General features: G+C 38.2%; 1 protein-coding gene across 2 annotated transcripts in view; it reads left to right on the top strand.

The window, feature by feature from the left end:
* LOC126412609 (tyrosine-protein kinase Btk29A) overlaps positions 1-23,662 on the top strand; it is a 376,741-nt gene extending 353,079 nt beyond the window's left edge. For both annotated transcript variants that reach the window (XM_050082278.1, XM_050082277.1), the window contains exons 7-12: positions 3,715-3,908; positions 5,052-5,392; positions 8,909-9,027; positions 14,467-14,585; positions 16,629-16,762; positions 17,099-23,662. In XM_050082278.1, the coding sequence (XP_049938235.1) occupies positions 3,715-3,908; positions 5,052-5,392; positions 8,909-9,027; positions 14,467-14,585; positions 16,629-16,762; positions 17,099-17,200 (1,009 nt within the window). In that variant the 3' untranslated portion in view covers positions 17,201-23,662. The remainder of the gene's footprint in view (positions 1-3,714; positions 3,909-5,051; positions 5,393-8,908; positions 9,028-14,466; positions 14,586-16,628; positions 16,763-17,098) is intronic.
* The last annotated feature ends 2,170 nt before the right edge of the window (positions 23,663-25,832 follow it).

The following is a 25,832-nucleotide window of genomic DNA, read 5'->3' as shown; positions in this document are numbered from 1 at the left end:
TGTCTGTCAGTGAATTCCTGAGAGTGGGTGGCCAGTGCTACATGGTTGCTTGTGGACTGGGTGCCGCAGCAAGTAATGGCACATCAAACTTCTAACTTCCATCCCCTCCATCCCCTTAAACACTAATCATTGCAACAAGATGAACTATACAGATGCACTGTGTTTGATTCCAGAGTTAACCCACTGTGATATTTATGTTTAAGAAGAGACTGTATTTTATTCCCAGCCCAAAGACCTTGCCCATCAAAGATTTTATGAATGCCTTCGAGCAGGGTTTCTTGAAACATCCTGTGAGACTGCTGAAGAAAGACAGAGAGACCAGTAGAGCCACAACTAGATCACCTTCATCCAAGCTGGAAGTCACCACTGAGGAAAGAAAAGCACTCCTTTCTTCAAGAGAAGACACAGAAATAGTAATTTCATTTGCTAACAAGGGAAACACTCCCATTCTTCTACAACATTTTATTTTGGCAAGATGATGCTGCAGGATTTATTGTAAGATCATTTCCAGAAGGATCCAACAGGTTCAGTTCAATGGAAGACGTCCACACTCCACCCATCCAGGCAGTTTCTTGACCAACTGAAAAAGGGCTTGAAAAGTATAAGTCCTTTATTAGGGAAATGTGCACACCATATTTGAGACTTGATAGATTTTATACAGCAACTGAAAAACCTGTATCTCAAACCAGCCAGTGTATGAGTGAATTGCAATGTGTCTCTCTGTTTTCACGAGTGCCTCTGATGGATTCACTGCAACTAATAAGAGCTAAGGTGGAAGAGGATGTCTTACTTCTTTTCAAACATGTGCTTACATCACATTACTTTTTATTAAGTGACTAATATTTTGAGCAACTGAAAGTGTTGCTGTCTCCCATTGCAGCAAAACATTTTATATAACTCTTGGAGGACAAAGCACTCAAGTTGCAGTTTTGAAACCTAAATGTTTTTGAAGATACATTTGCATTATGGCCACATGGAACAGAATTTTTGAGAAATTTTAACACCCTCTATCAAAGCATCTGCTTCACCATGGAAGTGGAGAATTATAGATCAACGGGTTATTCAAGAAACATTGAATGAAGTGTGCCTTTCGCCTTTCTGCATGAGTGCAAATGATTCTGGGTTTCATTAAAGATGAAACAGGACTATGGAGACCCTGGATGTATAAAATTCCATGCGAGTGTGGGAAATTTTGCATTCGTCAGCTGTATTGCAAAGTTAAGACAGATACAATGCACATACATAACTCCAGACTGAGGTAACGAGAAAAATCTGTTGTTGCCAAACAATGTCTTGATGTGGTAGAGAGAGAGACCGAGGTCCTCTCATCTGCCTCCACCTACTGGATGTCGTCATTAAAGAAGCAGTTGAGATGCATGTAACTAATGACTTAATTAACAGATACATGGGATACAACTCAGAAAAGTATGAAAACTAACATTGGTGACACTATACTCATCGTGTGTAAAATAAACTGTGACTTTGTGTGTTTGAAATAAATTGTGACTTTTGACAGTTCAGAATGGAGTGAGTGGAGGGAAACATAGTTGCCAGAATGTGCTGAGTGAGTCAGCAGGTGGCAATATCACCACGCTTACCTTAGGTCACAACCATCAGCTGGCTGCCAGGCAAATATTCTTTAATGTTAAAGAAACAATAATACTGAACAGAACGATTATAGCAATGGATCTTTCACACATACTCACCGTTATTGTGTAACTGGTGTGACTGCAAGGGAAGAACCATCAGTGTCCTCTTCCTTGGACCCAGAACTGCTACAGGAGCAGACTGAAATTACCATCTCTTCAATCTGTTCCTCTAGCAGTCCTCCAAGAATCCATATCAACTATGGCATTCTAGCGCTTGTGTGCGTGCATGAATGATGTGTTTCTCTTTTGATGATGTAGGCTGTGGCCGAAAGCTTTGTGTGAGTGTCTTTTAATTGTGGCTGTCTGCAACTTAACATGTCTTCTTTACGGTAAGTAGCATTCTGCCTCTCCTACATTGTTGATACTTCTTGGTGTTGTTGATAACTCGAGACCAGTTCTGTGGGGTAACATTTGCAGTGACTTCTTTCAGCAGCATTTCAACCTCATTGAGTGTAAAATTCTTGTTTGTTTGTGTCCCCCCCCCCCCTGCCCCCTCCTCACCCACCCCCCATTCACATGGGCCCATATATACTCAGTGTTGTTTTTACACATATGATATGGAGGAAGCCTTTATCATTAGCCGCTAGTCATCCTTATTGTGTGGAGTTACTGCATTGTAAAGCATGACAAGTTCCATTAACTCTGCCTTATTCATGCCAGGTTCAATTTTATCTGATGGAACATATCTTTGCACTTGGAGCAAAGTATCCTCTTTCCTCCAGTTCATTGTTGGAACTTTATCCATCACAACAGGGTGGTATGATGTGTTGTCCATTACTATTGTCAAATTTGGAGGAATATTTTGCAGGAAACCACTCCGTTAAAACTTTGGTGTTCGTTTTCTCATGACAGTCATCTTGCTTCCTGGAATGGAACAGCAATAAATAGTTTCCAATGAAACTGCTAGCAGAGGCAACATGGAGGATGATTATCTTGCCACCTTTGCCTATTAGTGCTTTCATCATTCATCGTGCTATGTGATCTGTCCATCCCTTTGTCAGTGTGTGACACACATTAACCCACATCTCATCCAGCCTCAAAATGTCTGTGAATGAAATGCTCCAGACTGCATGCAGATATCAGCCTCTATAAGCCATAAATAAAACTAATGTTTTATTTAAAATTGACTCCAAGGAAGAAAACTGCACATTTTCAAAGCACTGCATGTTTGTATACCATACAGTCAATATCCATCATTATGTTTATTAGAACATCATGTGCAAATATGAAGTAAATTGGTCAAGAACTTTTTGAGATTTTTGATAACAATGTTAAAAATGCCTTGTCTTTAAATAGTAGTATAGATGTATAAGAACCAAGAAGGAACAATGAGAATGGGAAACCAAGAACAAAATGCATGGCTTGGAAAGGATTTGAGACAGGGTGCAGTTTTTGCCCCTCATGTTGAATGTATATACTGAAGAAGCTGTGATAGAAATAAAAGAAAGGTTCACGAGGGAGATAGAAATTCACGATGAAAGGACATCAGTAATAAAATTTGCTGATAATATCGATATCCTCAGTGAAAGTAAGGGGGAATTCCAGGTCCTGTTGAATGAAATAAACATCTAATGATTACAGAATGTATTCCGAGAGTAAATCAAAGAAAGGTGACAGTAATTAAGGGTAGCGAAATGAGATTACTGAGAAACTTAACATCAAAATTGGTGACAAAGTTAAGGAGTTCTACTGCCCTGCAAGCAAAATAACATGACAGGTGAAGCAATGATGATCTAAAATGTAGATTATCCCAGAGAAAGATATCATGTCGAGTCAAAAGAAGTCTACTAGTACCAAGCATTGGCTTTAATTAAAGGAAGAAATGTCTGATAATGTATGTTTTTGTAGCATGGTTGTTATTAACATTGTGTGCTTGTTGTAGTTATTACTGTTTGTGTTTTATATATTCACTTACTCTGTATCCGACATGACATACTCACACTTACAAATTTCCAGAATGTACATGTAGTTTTTGTTTGTTTGTTTGTTTGTTTGTTTGTTTGTGTGTGTGTGTGTGTGTGTGTGTGTGATGCAGACACTACTTACAGGTACTATTTCTTTACAGTCCTCATCCCCACGTGAAACATTATCACATCAAACAGAACTCTCGGGGAGAATTCTTCCTGTCCGAGAAGCACTGCTGCAGCTCCATACCGGACCTGGTCAACTACCACCGCCACAACAGTGGTGGCCTTGCGTCACGGCTCAAGGCTAGCCCCTGTGACCGCCCTGTTCCTGCCACCGCTGGCCTCAGCCATGGTACGTACCTGCCATCACTCATGTCGTCACACAGAAAACTGGATTTACTGTGGACTTAGCCAAGTAGAAGGAGTGTTTATCATTACATCAGGGTACGTAACCATGGACTTTCCCAAGATGGGGTGGCTTAAATGCTTCGGTGATGTGCATAGTGATACCACAGGTGCAACCATAACAGAGGGGCATCTATGAAGATACTAGACTAATCCATGGTTCCTGAAGAGAGACAGTAGCCTTTTCGCCAGTTGCAGGGGCACCTACTGACCTGGCCTTGTAACATCAGCCAGTATGGCCTTCCTGTGCTTCCCTTTGAGTGGCTGAAAACAAAGGAAAACTACAGCTGTTAGTTTTCTCTATGGAGAATACAGCTATAATGTATTGGTCAATATAAGACAGTCCCCTGTTCTGATCTCCAGTTGAGGACTCCTCAGGAGGATATTATCATCATGAAAACAAAACTGGTCTTCTGTGGATCAAAGTGTGTGGTATTGGATCCCTTCATTCAGTAGGTATGTTAGATAATTTAAAAAGGGAAATAGATAGGTTGAAGTCTGATAAAAGGGAATTGGTGAAATGCAGTGGCGGGAAGAACAGTACTTCTGGTCAGGTGAGTGTAGAGTTATCAATACTCAATACTGTTTTCTGTTGCGTGTTTCTATGTGCCACACATCAGTCCACTATAGGTGAGTGGTTGCCTTTCCCTTATTTTACATATTATTTCTTCCAGGAATTTCCATTGTTGTTATGCTTGGCAATTATTCTTATGACAAAAGGAGTTGTGAATCTAAGTAACAATATTTGTATGCCATATTAAGAAGTGGTCGAGAATTTTTAAAAGCACGAAACTGGCTGAGGGGTGTTTTTTGAATGTTTAAAGCAGTACTGCTTGTGGAAAGCCAGTTAATAACATTAACAAAAACATGGGTATCTATTTTCCCAGTTGACACTTTTTCACTTGGCTTCTTAATAATGCTTGAATTGTCTATAAAAAAAAACAACTAATTCTACATTCTGATCTGCTGCTAACTTATTCTCTTCTCATATCTTTACTTTCTGGTAATGGCAGTATTGTAATTGTGCTGCAATCACACATTGATGCTGCACTAAGTTACTATTTAGCTATCCTGCCTCTCTCCTTGACAGATAAGTGGGAGATTGACCCACAAGAACTGATGTTGTTGGAAGAACTCGGCTCCGGGCAGTTTGGCGTCGTTCGCCGTGGCAAATGGCGTGGATCTATAGATGTCGCCGTAAAGATGATGAAGCAGGGGACTATGTCAGAAGATGACTTCATTGAGGAGGCTAAGGTCATGACACGGCTGCAGCACCTCAACCTGGTCCAGCTGTACGGTGTGTGCAGCAAGCACCGGCCAATCTATATTGTGACGGAGTACATGCGTCACGGCTCGCTGCTCAACTACCTCCGCCGGCACGAGGCCTCGCTCGGCGGCAACACCGGCCTGCTGCTCGACATGTGCATACAGGTGGGCATGGCACAGTGCCCTTTTCTTTGCTTACTTACTTTGTTTGTTTGTATGTTTTACTTCTGTTCAATGTAAAGCAAGTAAAAATGTAATCTGTCCTCATATGTGGAATTTTCAACATTTTATTTACCTGACATAGTTGTTGCATTTTGTTGCAGGTTAATGTACATCGAATAAAGACAGGCATGGACACATTACACCCTCCCATCCTCCCCTCCTCTTATTTCATGCCCTTTACACAACGAACACAATTTTTTGATTATTTAGGAGACACTCTAAGCAGTCCTCTCAAATTTTTTACAGATGATACTGTCATTTACCATCTAAAACCAATTGCAAAATGGTTTAGACAGAATATCTGTAGGGTGCAAAAATTGGCAATTGACTCTAAATAATGAGAAGTGTGAAGTCATCCACGTGAGAACTAAAAGGAATCCATTAAATTTTGGTTGCAAATCACATAAATCTAAAGGCTGTCAATTCAACTAAATACCTAAGAGGTAAAATTAAGAACAATTTAAATTGGAATGATTATATAGGTACTATTGTGGAGAAAATGAACCAGTGACTGTATGTTATTGGCACACACACATAGAAGATGCAACAAGTCTACTAAAGAAAGTGCTTACTGTATGCTTGTTTGTCCTCCTCTAGAGTATTACTTACTGCATGGTATGGGATTTGTAGCAAATAGGATTGATGGAGAACATCCAGAAAATTCAAAAAGTGGCAACTTGTTCTGTGTTATCACGAAGTTGGAGGGGGTGGAGGGGGGGGGGAGTGGTTTTTGGGGGGGGGGGGGGGGGGGAGTGTCACAGATATCATACGTGAGTTAGTGTGGCAGTCATTAAAAGAAAGGCAGTTTTTATTGTGGCAAGATCATTTCACAAAATTTCAATCAACAACTTTCTCCTCCAAACAAATGTGAAAATATTTTGTTGATGCCAACCAACATAGGAAGAAATATTTATTGTAATAAAACAAGAGACACCAGAGCTTGCACGGAAAAATTTAAGTATCCATTTTTACTGTATGTAATAACAAAGACAATCAATTATTGATAAAATTATTTGATTGGAGAGAGAAAAAATCTACTCACCAAGCAGCGGCAGAACACGCACATAAAAGACTGTTGTGATTGGAAAGCTTTTGGAGCCAGTGGCTCCTTCTTCAGGCAGAAGGGTTGAAGGGAAAGGAAGAAGGGTTAAGGAAAAGGACTGGAGAGGTCTAGGAAAAGGGATAGATACTGGGAAAGTCCCACAAAACCGCAGGTCCAGGTCAGAGGAGACTCACCGTGTGGGTAATCTATCCATTTTTACTGTACGATGTTCGAGAGTGGAATGGAAGAGAAATAGTCTGAAGGTGATTTGATGAACCCCATACCTTACACTTAGTGTGAATTGCAGAGTAGTCATGTAGATGTTGATGCAAATTGCTTAGGGCAGTGGACAAAACTCTCCCAAAAATAAATTAAAAAATGAATCCAGTAGCGCAGTTCTGATCCAGTTTCTTTGGAGGTTTTTCTTGGCTGTAAAGCCAGGCTTATGTTGCGCTGGTGGTTTTGACTATGCTTAGAAGTTTTGTTGGGTAGCCTGTACACATCCTGCATACAACCCCAATCTCTCCCCATGTGATTTCCATATTTTTGAAGCCCTACAGAAAGCGGTGCATGTCTGGGTACACTCATGGTTCTATAGGAAACCACAAACATTTTTCTATGAAGTCACTGACTGTCTTGTCTCTCAGTGGGATAAATGTAATAACAGTTACAGTGACTACTTTTGAAATAAGAAACAGTTTACTTACTTTTTTCCATCTGTCTCGTTTTCATTTAGCTGCCCCTCATAATAATAGTGGCTACCTGAGATCAGTGGGCCACCAGAATTGACCATAGTTCTTTGCCAGAAAAAACTGCAACAGAAATTTGTGCTGAAGCTACATTATTCTCACAATTTCAAAGAGAAAAAAAGAAAAGATAGCCAGAATGAAAAAAAAAGGTAATAACTCTCTCTATGGCACATTGGAACAAGGGAGTGATCATGAATATGCAAATGGTACTTATAGTGTTGCACATGAAAATTGTGTAGGAATGACAGCCTTCTAGCATAGTTTTTCAAATCCTCTAGTGATATTTGTCAATTACAATATAGATTCAGGAAATATAATTCTGCTGTGGACAACCTGATCATCCATCCTCCCTGGACGCGAGTTTCTAACAAACTCTCTCTCATGAGGAACAACTTGCAAATATCTTATAGACTTCGAGTAAGACTCAGATACCACTTGGAGGACTGCCATTCTCAGAAAGCTCCCATCAACACAGCTTTGTGGGCTAGCTACCCATCCTTATGGTGTCATATCACTGTTTGTGATATAAAGTTTGAGCCCCTATGTCATATTGGTTTGAACAGTCAGTTCTAAGTGTGTCTTTTCTGGCACCATTATTCTTAGTACACATAGACAGTCACCACAGCAATGGCGACTAAAAACATCTTCATGGGTGATGTGCTACTATTATCCATCTGTATCCAACAGACTCACAGGTTCTTCCCTGATGTCCCACCACATAGAAGTGTGTCCTGGACTTTCTCAATGATGTTTTTTAGTAACCCTATCTGCTGAGTGTCCTGAATAATTCTCTACAAAACCCGACGTTACACCACATTTAAATTCATTGAACAAAAGTCTAAATGTTGTCATTGATTTTGAAGTGTACCATAAACAGAATTTGATTTCACTTTTATCTCTTTACCCATTTATTTATCCAAATGCAAAACAGCAAATCACTGAACAATACTGAAATATCTTCATGTTGGCAAAAACTGTATAACATAACATAACATAACATAACATATTCAGATGGCTGCCAAATCAGAATTAACCTATGAATTACCATCAGTTTCATTTTTTGCCGTGTAACACATGGTGGGCACACCAACTTTCATTAGCAGTGACACCTATCATACTGATCCACCCTTGTGGAGGAACAGGGTGTCTGGAGGTGATTGACAACAGCATGTGTGTGCTTAGGGAAACATACTGCTTAGCCACAACAGGGCTGCTTCTGATGATGGAGGGAGGTGGAAGTACTGTTAACATGACTGAATGTGTTGATTTATCAAAGGGCAAGGGGAACCAATTGCCATACAGTTCTTGTGGTAAGTGACTATCTGTTTGCCACATTTTGTCAGAAAGTCTGTTATTTTCTGTCCGGGTGCAGACCATGGGTCAGCTACTGGGTTATCTTCAATTTTCATTTGAGTGACAGCCTATTGCTCCATTTATACATAATCTTCAATTTGTATCTGATTTTTAATTTTCAGTTTTATCTTACATATAAGAAACGTTCATTAAATTACACACATTTTTGATGAATAGGTCAAACTCTGGGTGTAAATTATACAGAAATTTACATTTTGTTTTTTCAGTTTTTATTTCTACTCAAACTCCTTGAACAATTAACCATGCTTTTCTCTAGAGTAGAAGTGCATTTCTCATAGCTTGTGTAATTTTCAGGTGTGCAACGGGATGGCGTATTTGGAGCGCCACAATTATATCCACAGAGACCTGGCAGCACGGAATTGTCTGGTTGGTTCAGAAAATGTCGTGAAGGTTGCCGACTTCGGTTTAGCAAGGTAGATGACTGTGTAACTTTAAAGATCAACTTTGACACAACCTAGAACTGTTAACAGTTTCACTATGAGCTATAAAAGTGTTTAAAAATGTATTCTCCTCCAGTCATGTGATGTCATATACTTGCATCCTGCACAACTGCAGTGACAGATGTCAACCTTACAACAACTCTACTCAGTGTGTCCGGGAGTCCATGTAGACCCACAATTCTTTACTCGTCCACAGAAAGAATGAGACCTTCACTTGTGTAAAGTGTCACCACAGAATTTCTAGTTTTACTGCACTGCATATTGGTCATAGGCATGCTGTGTGCAGGGGTGTGGGATTGCGAGTTCCTTTGTGGATGTTAGTGGTTTTCTTTTCTGCTGTGCAAAGTAGTTTTCCCACCTGCATTTTTAAGTAGTTATTAAGATGTGTTGACATTATTTGCAATGCTTTGTGATCCATAGCAATGTTTGGATTGTTGAGACTTGGAAGAAGAAATATTTCATCACAATCCAAATTTAGGAAACGTGTTGTTCTTATTATATGATTCAGTGTTGTCAGGGCAATGATTTATGTTGTGATCAGTACTTATCTGTAGGCTAGTGCAGAATGGTCAGCTGAATTTAGGATAATACAGAGTCTTCCTGGTCAAACTATTTTCCATTTCTTGCCTGTGTTGACTTACATTCCATGTGACAGCCCCACACTGTCAGACAGTTGACTGCACTCGAGGTTGTAGTCACAAGGACTGTGCTGCATTTCATAGTTATCCATATAATGCATAAACATCTTTATGTATTGGTGGAAATACAATGCAGTCAATAATGTGATATGATAAAATTGTTTTCTTTAAGCCATTTTTTGTCCATATTTGTTCCATTCTCTTAGTATGTGCTGTTTTTCTAACCACAGGCCAAGTGGTTTTGGTCTTGGCGCATCTTTCTTCTATTACTGCTTTACATTATTCGTTCCAGCAAATCTTCCCTTTATCCTCGGGCAAACCTTATGTCTTCTCTGCCACTACTGCAATTTGTTATCAGTGTTCGTGCCGATCAACTGTTTTAGTTGTTTCAATTCCCTTTCTACATTTTTTTGTTTTCTGTCTTGATAGTAATTCTACTGGTGTCATATCTGATTACTTTCTTTGAAGATCTATATCTACTCTGAAAACAAAAGGCTGGTTTCTTGCACCTGCTGAGAAGTGTTACTTTGAAATTTTGTTGGCAAGTCATCACTTTTACCTGCATAAAATAAATCATCCTGTCATTCACTGAGAATATCCAGAATTTCTTCCTTTGTGCTTTCTACAGAAAAGTGATATTTTTTCATTTGCAGAATAAACAAATATGAGAATAAAATCCTGAAGATACTCGGATACAAAGCAAAGTAGGAAAAAGGAATGAAAGACCACATCAGCAAATGCGCATGCGTGATAGGTGAGCAACCTTACCTTTCAACAGCTAGTGGGAAGTAGTGGTGGAAGAACAGCTGTGCATTGTCGAGCTACTGATGTGCAACACTCATTTGGGTTCTTCTCTTGGCCTTAATTGTTGATAAATGTTGTAAATGATGCTAGGAAATTCTAAATGATGCAGGCAACACTAAATATATTTAAAGTATTTTTGACACACTTTTATTTTTATAAACACACTAAAATGTTTGTGGACAGCTTACAGTTGAACCTAGCAGAGGTTCATCTAAAATAATGGGCCCATAACTTACTTTGACTCAAATAAAGTCAGTGTGAACACAGTTTTCTGAGTGGAAAGTTTTCACAGATTAACAAACGTTCCTCACACTTAAATTCCTAGATGTGACTGACTTTGGCTTTGAGCACTAGGTGTTTTTATAGATTCACCCCATACATATATAGGAAACTATTTTCATATTATTGCAAATTGGAGAAATACTTCTCAATTATGTTTTAAGTAGTATTGTAGAAAACTGGAATTACTGGTAATATTTACACGAATTCCAAAATAGAGGTATATTGCTTAACTATTGTAACACTATTCTTTAAATAATATTGGGTCTGTGTTAGTGAATGGATATTTAGGTGCAAAAATTTCTCCAGTGTCTTCTATTGAAGCTCATCAAGATTATTCCAGAAACAAAATGTTACAACAGAAATGTTTGATTGCCATATTTTTCTAGGAATTGTAAACATTTTTTAGAAACTGAAAATTCCATGCTGTAGTATGGTAATACTGGAGTTTTGAAGGAATTTATTATAGAAATTGTACAATGTTCCATTTCTTACAGTACACTCATTTTTAACAGCAATATTTCCTAAGCTAGAAACTCTTGTAGCAGACACAAAATTTTGAATATAGATAGCATTAGTATTAGTAAATTGCCTGAAATAAAATGTTTCTATGAAGAATATGCATTTGTTGGTAGTCAGCCAAATTTAAATTCTACTTAAAACTATAAGAAACAGGGAAATACAGTTTGCACCACAATTTTAAAATTTTAGGTACCAATTAACTACTGTGCATAACTAAGGTAAGGAAAAAAAGTATTTTATTTATATTAGGAATGACGCTGTGGCCCATAGACATTTCAGCATGTCATGTCAATAGCACACAGATATTTGACTGGTCTGCAGCATTGCAAGAAAGGGCACGCTGGTGTGTTTGAATCAATCCTTGTTGTATGAGAAACAGAATAGCATGACATATTAATACATCAAAAGTAAGGGATTAGCCGTAATGGAGTTTGGTCCCACGAGAGCCTGAGCAGTTAGTAAGTGTATTTTTATAGGAGTACTGTGGAAGTTGATTGGTTGGGAAATGTACAGAAGTGTGTTGGATTCGGAGAGGAAATAAATCTGCAGAAAATTGTTGCAGAGCTGTTAGACTTTCTTGAGTGTATGATGTATGATAAAAGTGTATTTAACTTGCAAATGTGAAAGGCTTAGAGCAGGACAAAAAGAATTGTGGATCTATAGTGTCTACATCTACATATATTCCAGGCTACTCTACGGTGCATGCCATACGATACTATGTACCGTTACTGCTTGCTCAAATTCCTTTTCCATTTGTGAATGGTATGAGGGAATAGTTACTGCTGTATACCTCTTTACAAGGCCAAATCTCTATTATTTTGCCCATACATGTTTGAAGCAATAGAATTACTTGAACCTATAATGAATGCTGGTTCTCTAAACTTCTTCAGAAGTATATTGTGAGAAGATCATATTTTCTCCTCCAATGATTCCCACATAAGCTCTCTGGGCAGTTCTGTAACACTGGACTAACAACAAATCTAGCAGCGCACCTGACTCACTAAGTTGCCTTTCTTTACTTTGATCTGGTGAGAATCCCAAACACTTGAGCAGTATAATATAATGGGTCACACAATTATGTTACATGCAGTCTCCTTTATAGATATGTTGCACTTTACCAAAACTCTCCCCATAAACTGCAGTAGACCATTGACTCTCCCTAAACTGACTGCATGTGCATGTTTCATTTCATGTTTTTTCGTAGTGTTACACATAGATATTTAAATGACAGCACAGTGGAGTAGCATGCCCCTAATACTGTATTCAAATATTACTAGAATTTTTCTCGTACCCTTCTGAATGAACTTAAATGTATCCACATTTAAAGCAAGCTGCCATTTATGATACCAAATAAAAATTCTGCCCAAGTTAACAGTCATTCAATGACAACATTTCCTGTACACAACAGCTAATGGAATCATCTTGAGGAAGTTGCTTGGCTTAAAAATGTAGGGAATAGTTCTACAAGATTCGTTGGAAATATTTCCTGACTTCCGCCCACAGCTGTCTGCTACTGTACTTACAGATTATAACAAAGTTTCGTACAAATAAACCGCTGACTGTGTTTGATTTGTGATGAAGTACCGTATTTACTCGAATTTAAGCCGCACTCGAATCTAAGACGCACCTGAAAAATGAGACTCGCAATCGAGGAAAAAAAAAAATTTCCCAAATCTGAGCCGCACTTGAAATCTGAGACTCGAAATTCAAGGGGAGAGAAAAGTTTTAGGCTGCACCTCCAAATCGAAACAAAGTTGGTCCATTGTAATATGAGACACAATTTGGGTCAAATGAATGACGATACAGCTATAGTAGTTTGGTTCAAGTCGTAAGCTTAGCAGTTAAGCTTTACCAGGTAGCCGTTGCTAAGCGTCAGGCGCTCCGTTCGTATTTATACGGATACCCTTCCTTTTTCACATGCTTCGTCTGGTTTGAATTGATTGATTATTTTTCTTTGATCTGATCAGTGCCGTTCTCTTCGTTATAGGTGTTTACGTCACTCAAAGCTGAAAATGCATTACTGTACTGTGTCATGCATTGTTTGTTGCATTCAGATAATGAGTGTTTACGACCTGTCGCCACTCGCGGCATTGCTTGCTTTTGTGCGCGCTACCACCGCTTACAATTTTTTTAAAAAAAGAGAGGAATCGTCTCATTAGGCGAAACAATTGCAAGAGACTGCTGTTTGTTGTTACTTACACTGCTGCTTTCTTTGAAAATAATCAACAAGAACCAAATAATAGACTGCGTACGATAGAAGATGTTCTGAACGAGAGTTTAGCGAAAATTTTTCTCCGTTTGAAAGTCTTTGCAGGCGCCTCTTTAGTACATTACATTCTGCACAGAAATTAGAGTTATCTTAGATTAAAAAATCTAGTCAATTGCCGTGCTTCAATTCTGACTGTATCACTATTCGGCATAAGAATAATACGAATATAAACATGACATGATATGTATTTTCGTCCGCGTTTGCTGTTGTCTCACTCTAGTTTTGTAGTTTATCAGGCAGACAGGATTTAAATGAGATAGCAGCAAACACGGAAGAATACATGGGAAAATGTTTATATTCGTATTATTATTATGGTGAAGAGAATACTGCATGTGATTCACAATTCATAAAAGTTCCTATTAGCAACCATCTCTTCTCACAGGTAGGAAAAAATTCAGAACGCAGAGTAGGCCATATTGACAAACATCCCAATCAGTCTTGCCAGTCGGATTTTCGTAGTGCATTGAAATGCTGCTACATTCGAAGTTGAACAATACGGAATTTTTTTTTTACTTCGTTGGATAATGTATGAAAATGCAGTGGTCGAAACTCAGGGTGGAGAAAAAAGGCTCGTCTTCGACCTTTTTTCTTTAAAATTTATTTACTGACGCAGAAGTTTTGGTGCCAGTGTTTATCTTTGTGCCTGCGAAACGCTACATATATTCGACGACAGAAGTTAGTTGTGGCGGCACCTACCAACATTTTTCAGAACTTCCGCTTTGCACTCGATTCTAAGCCACAGGTGGTTTTTTGGATTACAAAAACCGGAAAAAAAGTGCGGCTTAGATTTGAGTAAATATGGTAATCTTTTTGTTTATTATGTCCAAACTTTCTGTGGAAAAAAATTTGTCTTGATAAGGCTATCTTTTTAGCAATTAAATTACTCTTTGTACATTGCAGGTATGTTTTGGATGACCAGTACACGAGCTCTGGTGGCACCAAGTTCCCCATCAAGTGGGCACCCCCTGAGGTGCTCAACTACACCAGGTTCTCTTCGAAGTCCGATGTTTGGGCTTATGGTAAATAAATAGTTAGCAAGTGTGAATTTCACATCACCTTCTCATGAACTGTGATTGTCATATGTGCATTTAGTGAGAACTATTCGGAAAGAAGCTTCCGTTTTGATACAAATAAAATATTGTGATAAGTGCAGCAAATTTATTAGAAAAATGTTGTAACTACACTTTTGTATTACTTCTCTACATATTCGCCATACAGGTTTAAGCATTTTCCATCTCTCTTAATGAGTTGGTAAATTCCCTCTCTACCACCTGAGATAGGAGCCAGACTATGGCAGCTTCTTCAAGCTCTCATCGGAGTTAAAGTGTTTTGACATGAGTGTGGAGAAGTGAAACTTGGAGTCATTTCTGGATCATAGGATGGATGTTTGAAAGTGTACCATTTGAATTAACGCAAGTATTGTGTGACAGGCAGCTTGAGGCTGAGCATAGTTATTAGTGGAGGGATGGCTCTTCACAGTTCACTTAACATCTAACAGATTAATCAGCCATGAACAAGATTCTGTCAATAAAATTTCCTGCCATGTCAATTGACATGTGAAAGCTCAGTATACACTTGCACACACACACACATATCCATCCGCACATATACAGACACAAGCAGACATATTGATATGTCTGCTTGTGTCTGTATATGTGCGGATAGATGTGTGTGTGTGTGTGTGTGTGTGTGTGTGTGTGTGTGTGTGTGTGTGCGAGTGTATACCTGTCCTTTTCTCCCCCTAAGGTAAGTCTTTCCGCTCCCGGGATTGGAATGACTCCTTACCCTCTCCCTTAAAACCCACATCCTTTCGTCTTTCCTTCTCCTTCCCTCTTTCCTGATGAAGCAACCTTAGGTTGCGAAAGCTCGAATTTTGTGTGTGTGTTTGTATTTGTTTGTGTAAGCTACATCATCTTCGTTTTTAGATATATTTTTCCCACGTGGAATGTTTCCCTCTGTTATTTTCACTATAATCAGTGTGATGGAAGGTGACTCTGAGGTAGGCTGCCTCAGCTGTCATGCTTTCACAGTCTGGGCTGGCATGGTCCATATGAACCAAGGTATAAAGTACCCCTTCATGCTGAGCGTTGGTGACAGCTGTCAGCCTGTGAAAGCAAATAGATGTAAGTTGACTTTCTAATAACGGCATGTTCCAATGTATGGTCACCCTACATCCTGACCAACAAATCGAGGAAAGGAAGGTAGCTTTTGTAAAAAATTCTGTGGCTAGCACCTCATGAATCCACACACGGAATCTTTTGAAGGGGAGGAATTGTACATAGTGGTGTGGTGTATGTTATCAAAATTAATTTCATTTTCTTAATTATTTTTGGCTTCAATTTTCTGTGAGATTTGTCACAACACACACTCAATGGACAACTTTTTTTATTACACAGCCAAAATTATTTCAAACCTATGGCAGTATCTTATTTTTGCCTTGGAAGACATTTTCATTATAAAAATGTGCTGAATGAATTTGTACATCTTGAGACTGACCTAAGAACAGTTTATTGTTCTAACTTTTTTCTGCAGGTTGAAAAATATTTTTTTTACCCATTCTTTGTAACATTATTTATTTCTTTCCTCCCACACCTTGAGTATCAATGATTTTTTTGGTCTTGTTTCGGTTTTTAGGATGCTCAAATGATTTCGTATTTTGTGAGGAACGTATTTTTGTGTGCTTCTAAAGAACACGTCAGAACAATGTTTCTCATGCGCGAAGTAAAGAGTGTAATTAGAAGCTTTTAAGTCTTGTGAAAAATACCAATTATTTTTTGTCCCCAAGCTCAAGGGAATAATTTTTGTTATTGTGTGAAATTGAATTAATATTTTGTAGGTGTGTTTAGTATAAAAGATGAAGCATGATCGTAGATTGCTATTCATTGTAAAGATTACACATTGGGTTGCAGATAGGCACAGTGAAAAGATGCTTTCCATTGTGCTTGTCTGCAATTCAGCATGTCACTTTTACAGTGAGTAGCAATCTATCTTTTCCTGATGTTTTTGATATTCCAACCTGGAGTTTCCAGTGTTTCATAAAGCATAATCTTTTTGTTTAACAGGAGTCCTGATGTGGGAAGTGTTCACATGTGGCAAAATGCCTTATGGGCGTCTCAAGAACACTGAAGTCGTTGAAAGGGTGCAAAGGGGCATTGTACTGGAGCGACCAAAGGCGTGTTACAAAGAGGTGTATCAGGTGTGTAAACATGTGCTGGGATGTCAAAACAATGTTTCTGTACAAAAAGGTATATCTATTTGAGAAAATTGTTGTGTGTTGGATGACATTTCGTTGGGGGAGTTACTTTTACAGTCTCTGTTGCATGACATAAATGACTGACAGCTAGTTTTGAGAATATATAATGATCATCTTCATGTCTGAGAGTCAAAATCTTTCAGGTAAATGTAAACAGGTTGGAGTTATACAATAAAGAAATTCAAACATGCCAGCATCAGACGTTTGATAAGCATTTCTGTTGTACACTATCATTTTAATGTACATGCTACATTCTGTACTTATGGCCTCTGTTTGCAGGTGATGCGCAAGTGCTGGTGCCATGCGCCGGAGGACCGCCCGTCATTCCGCTCACTCAAGGAGCAGCTGGTGAGCGTCTCACAGGGTGTCATGGCTGACTGACTGCCCCCGGCACCCTCCCCTCCGGCCGCCCCACCGCCACCGCTCCCGGATTCTGTGTCCACGCCTGCATCTGTACCTGTGCCCACTCCAAGCCCAGCATGCATATTCTGCACATCCTACGGCCACCCTTGGGCCGAACTGTGCCGTGCCATCCAAGCAAGCCGTCGGACTGCTAAGTAGTGGCAGCAAATGGGCGCTGTTAGTGAGGCTCAGGCCATCGGATGTCGTACTGCGGCCAATGTCTCAGTGGAGGCACATCTTCTGTTGGCGGACATTATCTAATAACTTATCTGTCCATCTCGTCTGTTTGATCTCATGTCGTACACTGATTCATTATATTTGGAGGTATACTCCATGTGTGTATCACTCTGAAGAAGTGTTTTTTTGTGCAGTGGTAATTGTAATATTTTAAATGCGTCAGAAGTGACTCGGAAGACATTGAAGTTAATGATACCACATGTTTAACCAGGTGATTGATCTTCTGCCTGGCTACACATATTCTTGACTGTAGTTTTGTGTGTGATGGTACCCAGTCTGGAAACTGTTGTTGTGATTCCTGATTCATAAATTGTATTTATTCCTAATGACCCTAGTCTCTGTATCTTGATATTACTCAAATGAATTTTGCTGCGAGCACTAGATTAATGGAAGGAATCATTTTAGCTGTCGTCGTCGTGCCATACTCTGTAACCAGCAGTGGGTGGATTGTATGTGAATTTAGAACTCTGGCTGTGAGGGTGACTACTGCTGCCATTTGCTTGGACAGTGTATGTTTTTAGTGCTTTCCTCTGCTACTTTTATCAAGATCTTGTACGCACAATGTCCTGGAATAGCAGTGTGAGTAATTTATTAGGAAAGCCTCGTGTTAAAATGTTAGGAAGATTTTTTACTACTGCAATTATTTTTTGGTAAGCTGTTGTAATATTTTATTAAATTGTTAGAAATTAATTTCTGAGATGCGTGTGTTTGCCAAGAAGTTCCATAATTGGGTATTTATATATGAGGTTGCATGTGATATGTTGGATATGTTATATCCTCTGAATTAGAAATAATTTTATATCTGCTGTCTAAACATTAGAATATGTGTGTGTGTGTGTGTGTGTGTGTGCGCGCGCGTGCGTGCTCGCTGAGAAATTGTAAGGTTTTTTTATTGTCTTGATATATAAGGTACCATTACACAACGCTTCCTCATGTGTTGAGGTTTTATTGAAAAGACTTAGAAATGTATCACTATTGGACTGAAAATAGTTCATAGCTGTTTCTCAAATTGCAACTTGGAAGTATCTTTAGTTAGGTAATTACCAATAGATTAATTTATTTAAGCAGGGAATCTTCAGTGGAATAGAATACATGACATTCCTGGTGTTGTAGTTCTGAATTTCTGGTGCACAAAAATAAATTTTGTGGCCTTAGAAGAATATGTCTTACATAATTAAAAAGAAACAAATTACTTGTCAACAGATTATAAATGTATGCTCTGCTGCATAATAATTTGTTAATGACAATTCACAGTTAATCAGTTTTCTGTTAGAAACTTTTAGGGACCAGGTAATTTTTAACTAATCAACAAAGAAACTTTGCTTTATCTCTTTCTTCATTTGGAAATTTACTGCCTTTTGTAATGTCCTAAACACTGGAATTTTGAGTAAATGTAAAAAAGAAAAAAATCTGACAGAATAGTCACAAGCATATTGCTGCTACTCAGAACTGTCCTTTCCTAAACATTCACTGTTAACGAGATAAGGTTGTGTAACTTGGTTGAAAATATTCACAACATCTTGTACTTAATATTGTTGTGTGCCTAGCAGTAGATTTTGCTGAGTGTCATGAACATAGTTTGGGCACTGTACTTACACAAAAACTGGAAAGGCGACTTTTTAATTTCTTCTATAGCTCAGAGTGTGGTTTTTCAGTTTTGGAATTGATAGACTTTTTCCCATCGTAAATGAATGTAAAAATTCATTTTAACAGCTTAATAATGTAAAGTAAGAACTTTTTGTCCAGCGTAGCTGTTAAAACAAGAATGTGTATTTTTGGCCTTGTAGATATGTGTGTGTGTGTGTGTGTGTGTGTGAGAGAGAGAGAGAGAGAGAGAGAGAGAGAGAGAGAGAGAGAGAGAGAGAAGGGAGAAATTTGTAAAGCAGGTGTGTAAAAGAAAACCTCTATCACTTCTCATGTAATATTCTGTTTGAAATTGCCATATTTCAGTACATCAAACATTTTAAAGTTTAAGGTCACTGCTTAATATAATGTGAACTGCTGTGTACAGTAAGAGGTAGTTAGATTGTTTATCAAAGCTTGAAATATATCATATGTACAGCGAGAGTGCATATGTGCACATTTGTTCAGGTGCTCAATGTAACATTCACATGATAAAACCAGTTAATTTCTGAAGTAAGATTACGTTTTAATGTCTCTTTCTACATCATTTTAGTTCCTGCAGAATAAATGTAGCATGTAGTCTTTTCTGCAACAGTATTCCACTGTGTTCCTATGTCGTAGTTGCAGTACACTTTATAAAAAGTTGTAGCTGACTGTTCTTCGTCCATATTTTGATCAGAAGTATTGCAATTTCCTTTTTATATAAGATCACGGAACTTAAAACTTCCTTTTTATGCATCATGGTTTGGTGTGTGGCCATCAAAAATATCGATTGCAAACTGCTCATGGCAGCAGGAACATTCTTGGACTTCCATTGCAGTTTATCTAACTGTAGTGCAGACTGTATTGTATACTGAAACAAAAATTTTAAAATGCCCAGAGTAAGTGTTCATTTGAAAAATGTACTGCCATGTGTTGTTCTTGTGATATTGAATATCTTTCAAAACTGATATAACTGTTGGATGGTTATAATACGGCACTGATTGCAAGAAAAATGTCATTTTATACAAATTCTATGTGAAAATGTTGTGTGCTTATTGCCTGTTTAAGATGAGAGGACTTTTTGTAAAAGTTGCCATTGGTTGCATCTCTGTAAGCAGAGATTGTCTAGTAGTGTTGTTAGATTAATAGCTATGTTTAATGTCAACAGTGTTTTAGGAGTGCTTATTTGTTGATGAAGAATCTTTATTTATATTGTAAATGCTGAGTGATAGGCATAGAGCATATATCTAGTAACCTTTTTTGTGTAAATAGACCCATTTGTTTAAAAACATTTGTCAGGCTATACCTGAATCCCAATATTTAGGGGATAATGATTTAGTGCAGTTTTATTGTTATTAGAACTAAGAACTGCATGCATAAGATTGGATACTTCCCCTAGTTTACCATTTCATCCTGTCTTTATTTTATATTCCTAGACTGTGATATGTTTTACACTGCTGTTGTTAAAAGATCAGAGTAAAGTGGAGTGCAGATATATTGGCTGATCTCTTAACAATACTGTGTTTCACAGAACTGAATTAAGCAGTAGTGTGAAAGAAAAAAAGTTTGTATTTTTGTGTTTCAGTTATCAGGTGGCCACAGTATTGAGAGCTTTTGTGATGATATAGTTTGTGTACCTCTATATTCCGTGACCCATATTATAGTGTCATTATTTCTATGCAATTATAAAACTTCATGATATGACAGATATCAATTGGATTTCAATACTAAATAACTGCTGGGAACTTTTGAATCACATTGGAAAATTATCTGATGTGGCATATGTAAGAAATTTCCTTAACTGTGAAGCTGGAAGATTTTGTCAGAAGTGCCAAAGCATATACTGCCTTGTACACTTTTTTATTAATGAAAATCAGTAAATAGACAAGTATAACAGTAAAATTTTTCTAGCAAATTTACATTCTCCAAAGATAAATATTCTGAGGAAAGCACATAAAAAAGTCAGAATGGAATGCTCCATGCAGTCAATATTATCTATTGAGATCCCATTTCTCCATATCCTCTTTATGATGGATTGTTAGTAGCTCCTAGCACGATAGTGTGCTATTAACAGGAACAAATGTAGTTGTCTAGAATGTACATGATGCATGTAGCATCTCAGATATGGCAGTTACTGATGATGTAACAGATGCTGCAAGTATACAGTCATTACTAGTAGCAATTTTAAGTGGAAGTTTAGGTACTCACTTTGGCATAAATTACTAAACTGCTTATGACACAAAGTAGTGTCATTTAGAAAAACTTCAGCATCACAATTGTGTTCCTCAAAAAACTCATAATCAAGTCAAAACCTCTTGAAAATATGTGCTTTCACATGCTTTAAATGAGGTAACTGATGCTGAATGTTAATACGTACATGTTTAAGTAAACTGTGGAGGGATGAACAAACATCACTGAGGGCTATTCAGAAAGTAAACTCTGCTAGGCTGTAAATAAAATGTTGCAATACTTAAAACAAATTTACTATAAATGTCTTGAAACTATACCTTTCATGTAGTTCCCTACAAAAACACCATTCAGATTTAAACAATTACCAGCTCTCCTAATGAATTCAGTAATTCCCTCTACATAAGATCCTGCTGCCTGCAGTTGCAGCTAACCCATGGCAGCATCTTCAAGTTCAGCACAGTCAAAGGATTGGCAGCCAAGCCAGTTTTCTTTTGAGTGGAAAGGTGGAAGTTTCTTGGTGCCCAATTTTCACTTTAGGGTGAACACTCAAAAACTTGCCATTTCAACTGGCACAACAACTCTTATTTACCAGACAACAAGCATGACCTAGAATTGTTGAGCCAGAACAGTGGTAGAGAGACCACACTTTATTTTGAATCTTAGTTATCTTAATGGTTCACATTACACTTCACAATTGCTTATCCTTCTACATTCTATAAAAGCCACCAACAATATTCCTTTAGTGTCCAAAAGAGTGGTAGTGAAAATCGGTGTAGCTGACAGAGTCAGCATGTTGTTGTGGTTTGTTAGATGTGGCGGTATGATCTCACAGCTTTGACTGCTGTTTTGTCTCCACATACCTGTCTCATTACAGATCACAATTGTGTCTGGTAGGTTTTCTCCTCAAGTATTGTTACCAAAAAGAAGTTTAAGACAAGCAGTTACACACTGAATTTTGTGGCTCTTGAAAAGGAGTTTTGGAACCATTAAGCACAGCAGTTTATGTACCTCAGCTGTTTAGTCATGGTCTTTGGCAAAACACTGAGAAACCTGTGTAAAGTTATCTGAAAGGTGAGATAGTTGTGAGGCACTATTCTCATGAATTACTTCAACATTTAAAACCAGTTCATGAACTGCCAAGTAATCTATTACCATTATGGGTATTCGCCCTTCCATTCTTAATCATTTTCATTCATGACATTCCATCCATATGCAGCACATTCCTCATGATAAATGTCAAAAAGGTTTTTTTGCTACTAAAAACCATTTTATGGAATGGATTTTACATTGTCTGTGATTTTCCATTACAGTGCTCACCTGAACATCTACTGTAGGCCAACGAGAAGCAATGGAGCTTTCTCTCTATTGCCGGTCTGAGCTCACTCATTTGCTGCATGAGCCAGTGTAGTAACTGTTCTGTCCCACCCTGTTGCTTCCCATGCTACAGAGATTACTTTCTGGCCCTCATGAATTCCCTCTTTAGTGGCACTTGCTCGATTCCTCATCCTTTTAATTTCCCTCAATTCTAATATTAACAAAAATTATTGCTCAAAAATCATTTACTTTATTTATCTGTAAAAACATTCCAGCTACTATTACCGCATTAACAAAAAGTTGCTGGCCTTCTAATTGTTGCTCAGATCTACATAACAACTAATCCCAGGGAAATTAACAGAAAAGTGCCAGAACTAATAGTCTTAGCACATTAGGACTAAATTATTTGAATCATATTCTGGATCTCAGCAGAACTAATTTTGTGTGGCCCTTCCTTAAAATTTGTGTTCATATTAGTAGTTCCTAACCCTTCTTATGTTCTTCTAATCAACTGAAGGAAGCACAAAGTGATAATAATACATACATTTGTGTTGTTACATTGTGTGTTTTAAATTAGTAATGAAAATTTCCATTGTTCAGTCTTGGGATTTTGATTCTAGTGTATAAAGTTCTGTTATGGAGCTAACTTTGTAGATTACTCTTCCAAATAGTGTAAGTGCTTGCTTTTCACTTTAACTTCCAGTCACTTCCCCTCCTTCTCTGTATAGCTTGATAATGCTTTAAAAGAACAAAATATAATTATGTAAAACTGTCATGTCAATTGCTAAAATAGTTCAGCAGGCAGTGCTGGACTGTGCTGTGCTTTCCTACAGAAGCTTAACTCAAGAAAATTACTTCAGCTGTTTGCATTTAAGTGGTATCCATAACCTTTTAAATTTTGCAAATGGAGGAGGATTTATTTTTTTGACCTATCATAGAGAGAGCCATTTGTTACACAGTTGGACATTTCTTTTCTTTGAGCTACCTGGGGAAACAAATACTGAATGTATGAAGTGTTCTCTTGTATTTAAAAGTTAACTCAAGAACTGTTGTAAGATTCTGTAAACTTTTAATAACATTGTGTATTTATTTCTACTAGGTGTCTGGAACTATTTATTATCTTAATGCACCCTACTACATAAATCTATTGAAAATACCTTTAATACTAACACGAAAATTTGTTATTTGAGAATCTAAATTTCTGTAATAGTGCTGTGCCTTTATTCTGTTGTAGAAAGTGACACATTTTCTGATTGTTAAAGCCACACATAGAAAGTGCACGCACACACACATGTGCGCACGCGCGCGCCCACACACACACACACACACACACACACACACACACACACACACACACACACTTTCTCTCTCTCTCTCTCTCTCTCTCTCTCTCTCTCTCTCTCTTCGTATGCCTACACAACTTTTTATTGCACCTGAACTCTGGCCTAACTTGTCAAAAACAACAGGAAGCTTGATAACAGGTGAGTCCCTGTCATTCTTGAGACTGAGCGATCTACCCATGCTTTTAACTTTCCCAAATTTATCTCTCTCCCCTCCTAATAATTAGGAAAACTAGCATAGTGTCTATTGGTAGTACTAAATATTTCACCTACTATAGGTAAGCAATGGCCCACAATTCTGGATTATAATTTTTTAGAAATCTTTATATGCACGATAAAAACATCCTGCCTACACCCATCTGGTTACACCGCATATTTATTATGTTTGATCCCAAAATATGAAGACACACACACACACACACACACACACACACACACCTAGCAAAAAAAGTAAAGCACCCAGGAGACATGGTCAGTACCAATACAGCTTCATACACATGAAACCATTGGTGGATTAGAGCAGCAATTCTTTGTGACTGGTAGAACAGCCACCAGTGTACCTTACTGTTATTCATGTTTAATGCCAAAACCAAGTCTTATTGGGTATATAAGGGATGTGAAGAATGTCAGATGTGGAGTGGTGACTGTGAAGGGCACGGAGATGCTGTGTACTCGGACGAGACAGCATTATCAGCTCCTGATCAAATTTGAAAGGGATCTCATTGTGGGTCTTCATTTGATCAGATTGTGCAATATCCAAATTTGTGGGACATTTGGAAGAGACAGTGGCACATTGTTGGACCGCATGAGAATGTGAGGGCAGGCATACTCATCAAGATTCCTGTCGACCACACGGATGGATTGCCATATTATGCACCGAGCATACTCGAACCCCTTCAGAGCTGCACATGCCATTTGAGAACAAGTAATGCATTTCTTGCAGCCTTCTGGTATCCCTTAGCATTGGTCAAAGGCTAGCAGCTCCAGAGTATGGAATTATTATTCCGTGCGCTGCTATTTGCAGTGGCAAGCATGGACTACTGACGAATGGCATCATGGTGTGTTTAGTGATAAGTCACGATTCTGCATTATCCCAGGTAATGATCATCAGTGAGTATAGCAGTGGTGGAGAGAGAGGTCCGATTCTTCCTATGTTTTGGTGAGATGCAGCTATGTTACTCCTGAGATCATAGTGTGGGTATCCACTGTGTATGACCAAGTTATAGGTGGTAGTGACTGAGCGAACCGTTAAACCACAACAGTGTCTCATGAACATCTGCATCCTCGCGTGACAGTTTACAACAGGACAATGCTAGTCCATACACGGCACGTGTCTCTATGAACTGACTGGCTTTGTGATGTTGAAGTACTTCCGTTGCCAGCAAGATCTCCAGATCTGTTCCCGATAGAACACTTGTGGGACCAATTTGGATGTCAACTCCATCCCAGTGCCAGTATTCATGGTACCAAGGGCCCATAAAAAAATGTTGTGGGCCAGCTTATCTAGGGAGACGATACGACAGCTTTGACATACTTGCCAAGCGATGCATACGGCCAGAGAAGGTGCACATCATCTTGATAAGTGGGTTAATTCTGCTAATTTTAATGTAAATTTACCTCAATTTTGTAATCACTGAAATAACACCACATATCCTCTCTGTCTGTGAAGTTTCGTTCTGTTTCCTCCTCCCTTTCTGGGGACTTCGCCTTCTTTTGTCAGTTTTTAATAAACTCACTGACGATAATGTTAAATTTTTAATTCTTATGACTGTTCCTGCAAGATTAATAGTAGCACTGTTTAACACTGTACTAATAAAAAATAAAGAAATTGAAGTTTGTAAAGGGTTGAAACAGTGTAAAGCCACTGATAGGCAGCAGCCAAACACATAAGATAAGAAAGTACGAGACTGACAACAAAGTGACAC

Source organism: Schistocerca serialis, chromosome 7 (assembly GCF_023864345.2).
Source record: "Schistocerca serialis cubense isolate TAMUIC-IGC-003099 chromosome 7, iqSchSeri2.2, whole genome shotgun sequence".
Lineage (NCBI taxonomy): Eukaryota > Metazoa > Arthropoda > Insecta > Orthoptera > Acrididae > Schistocerca > Schistocerca serialis.
Note: the sequence above shows the minus strand (reverse complement) of the source record. Positions and strands in the feature narration are given on the sequence as shown.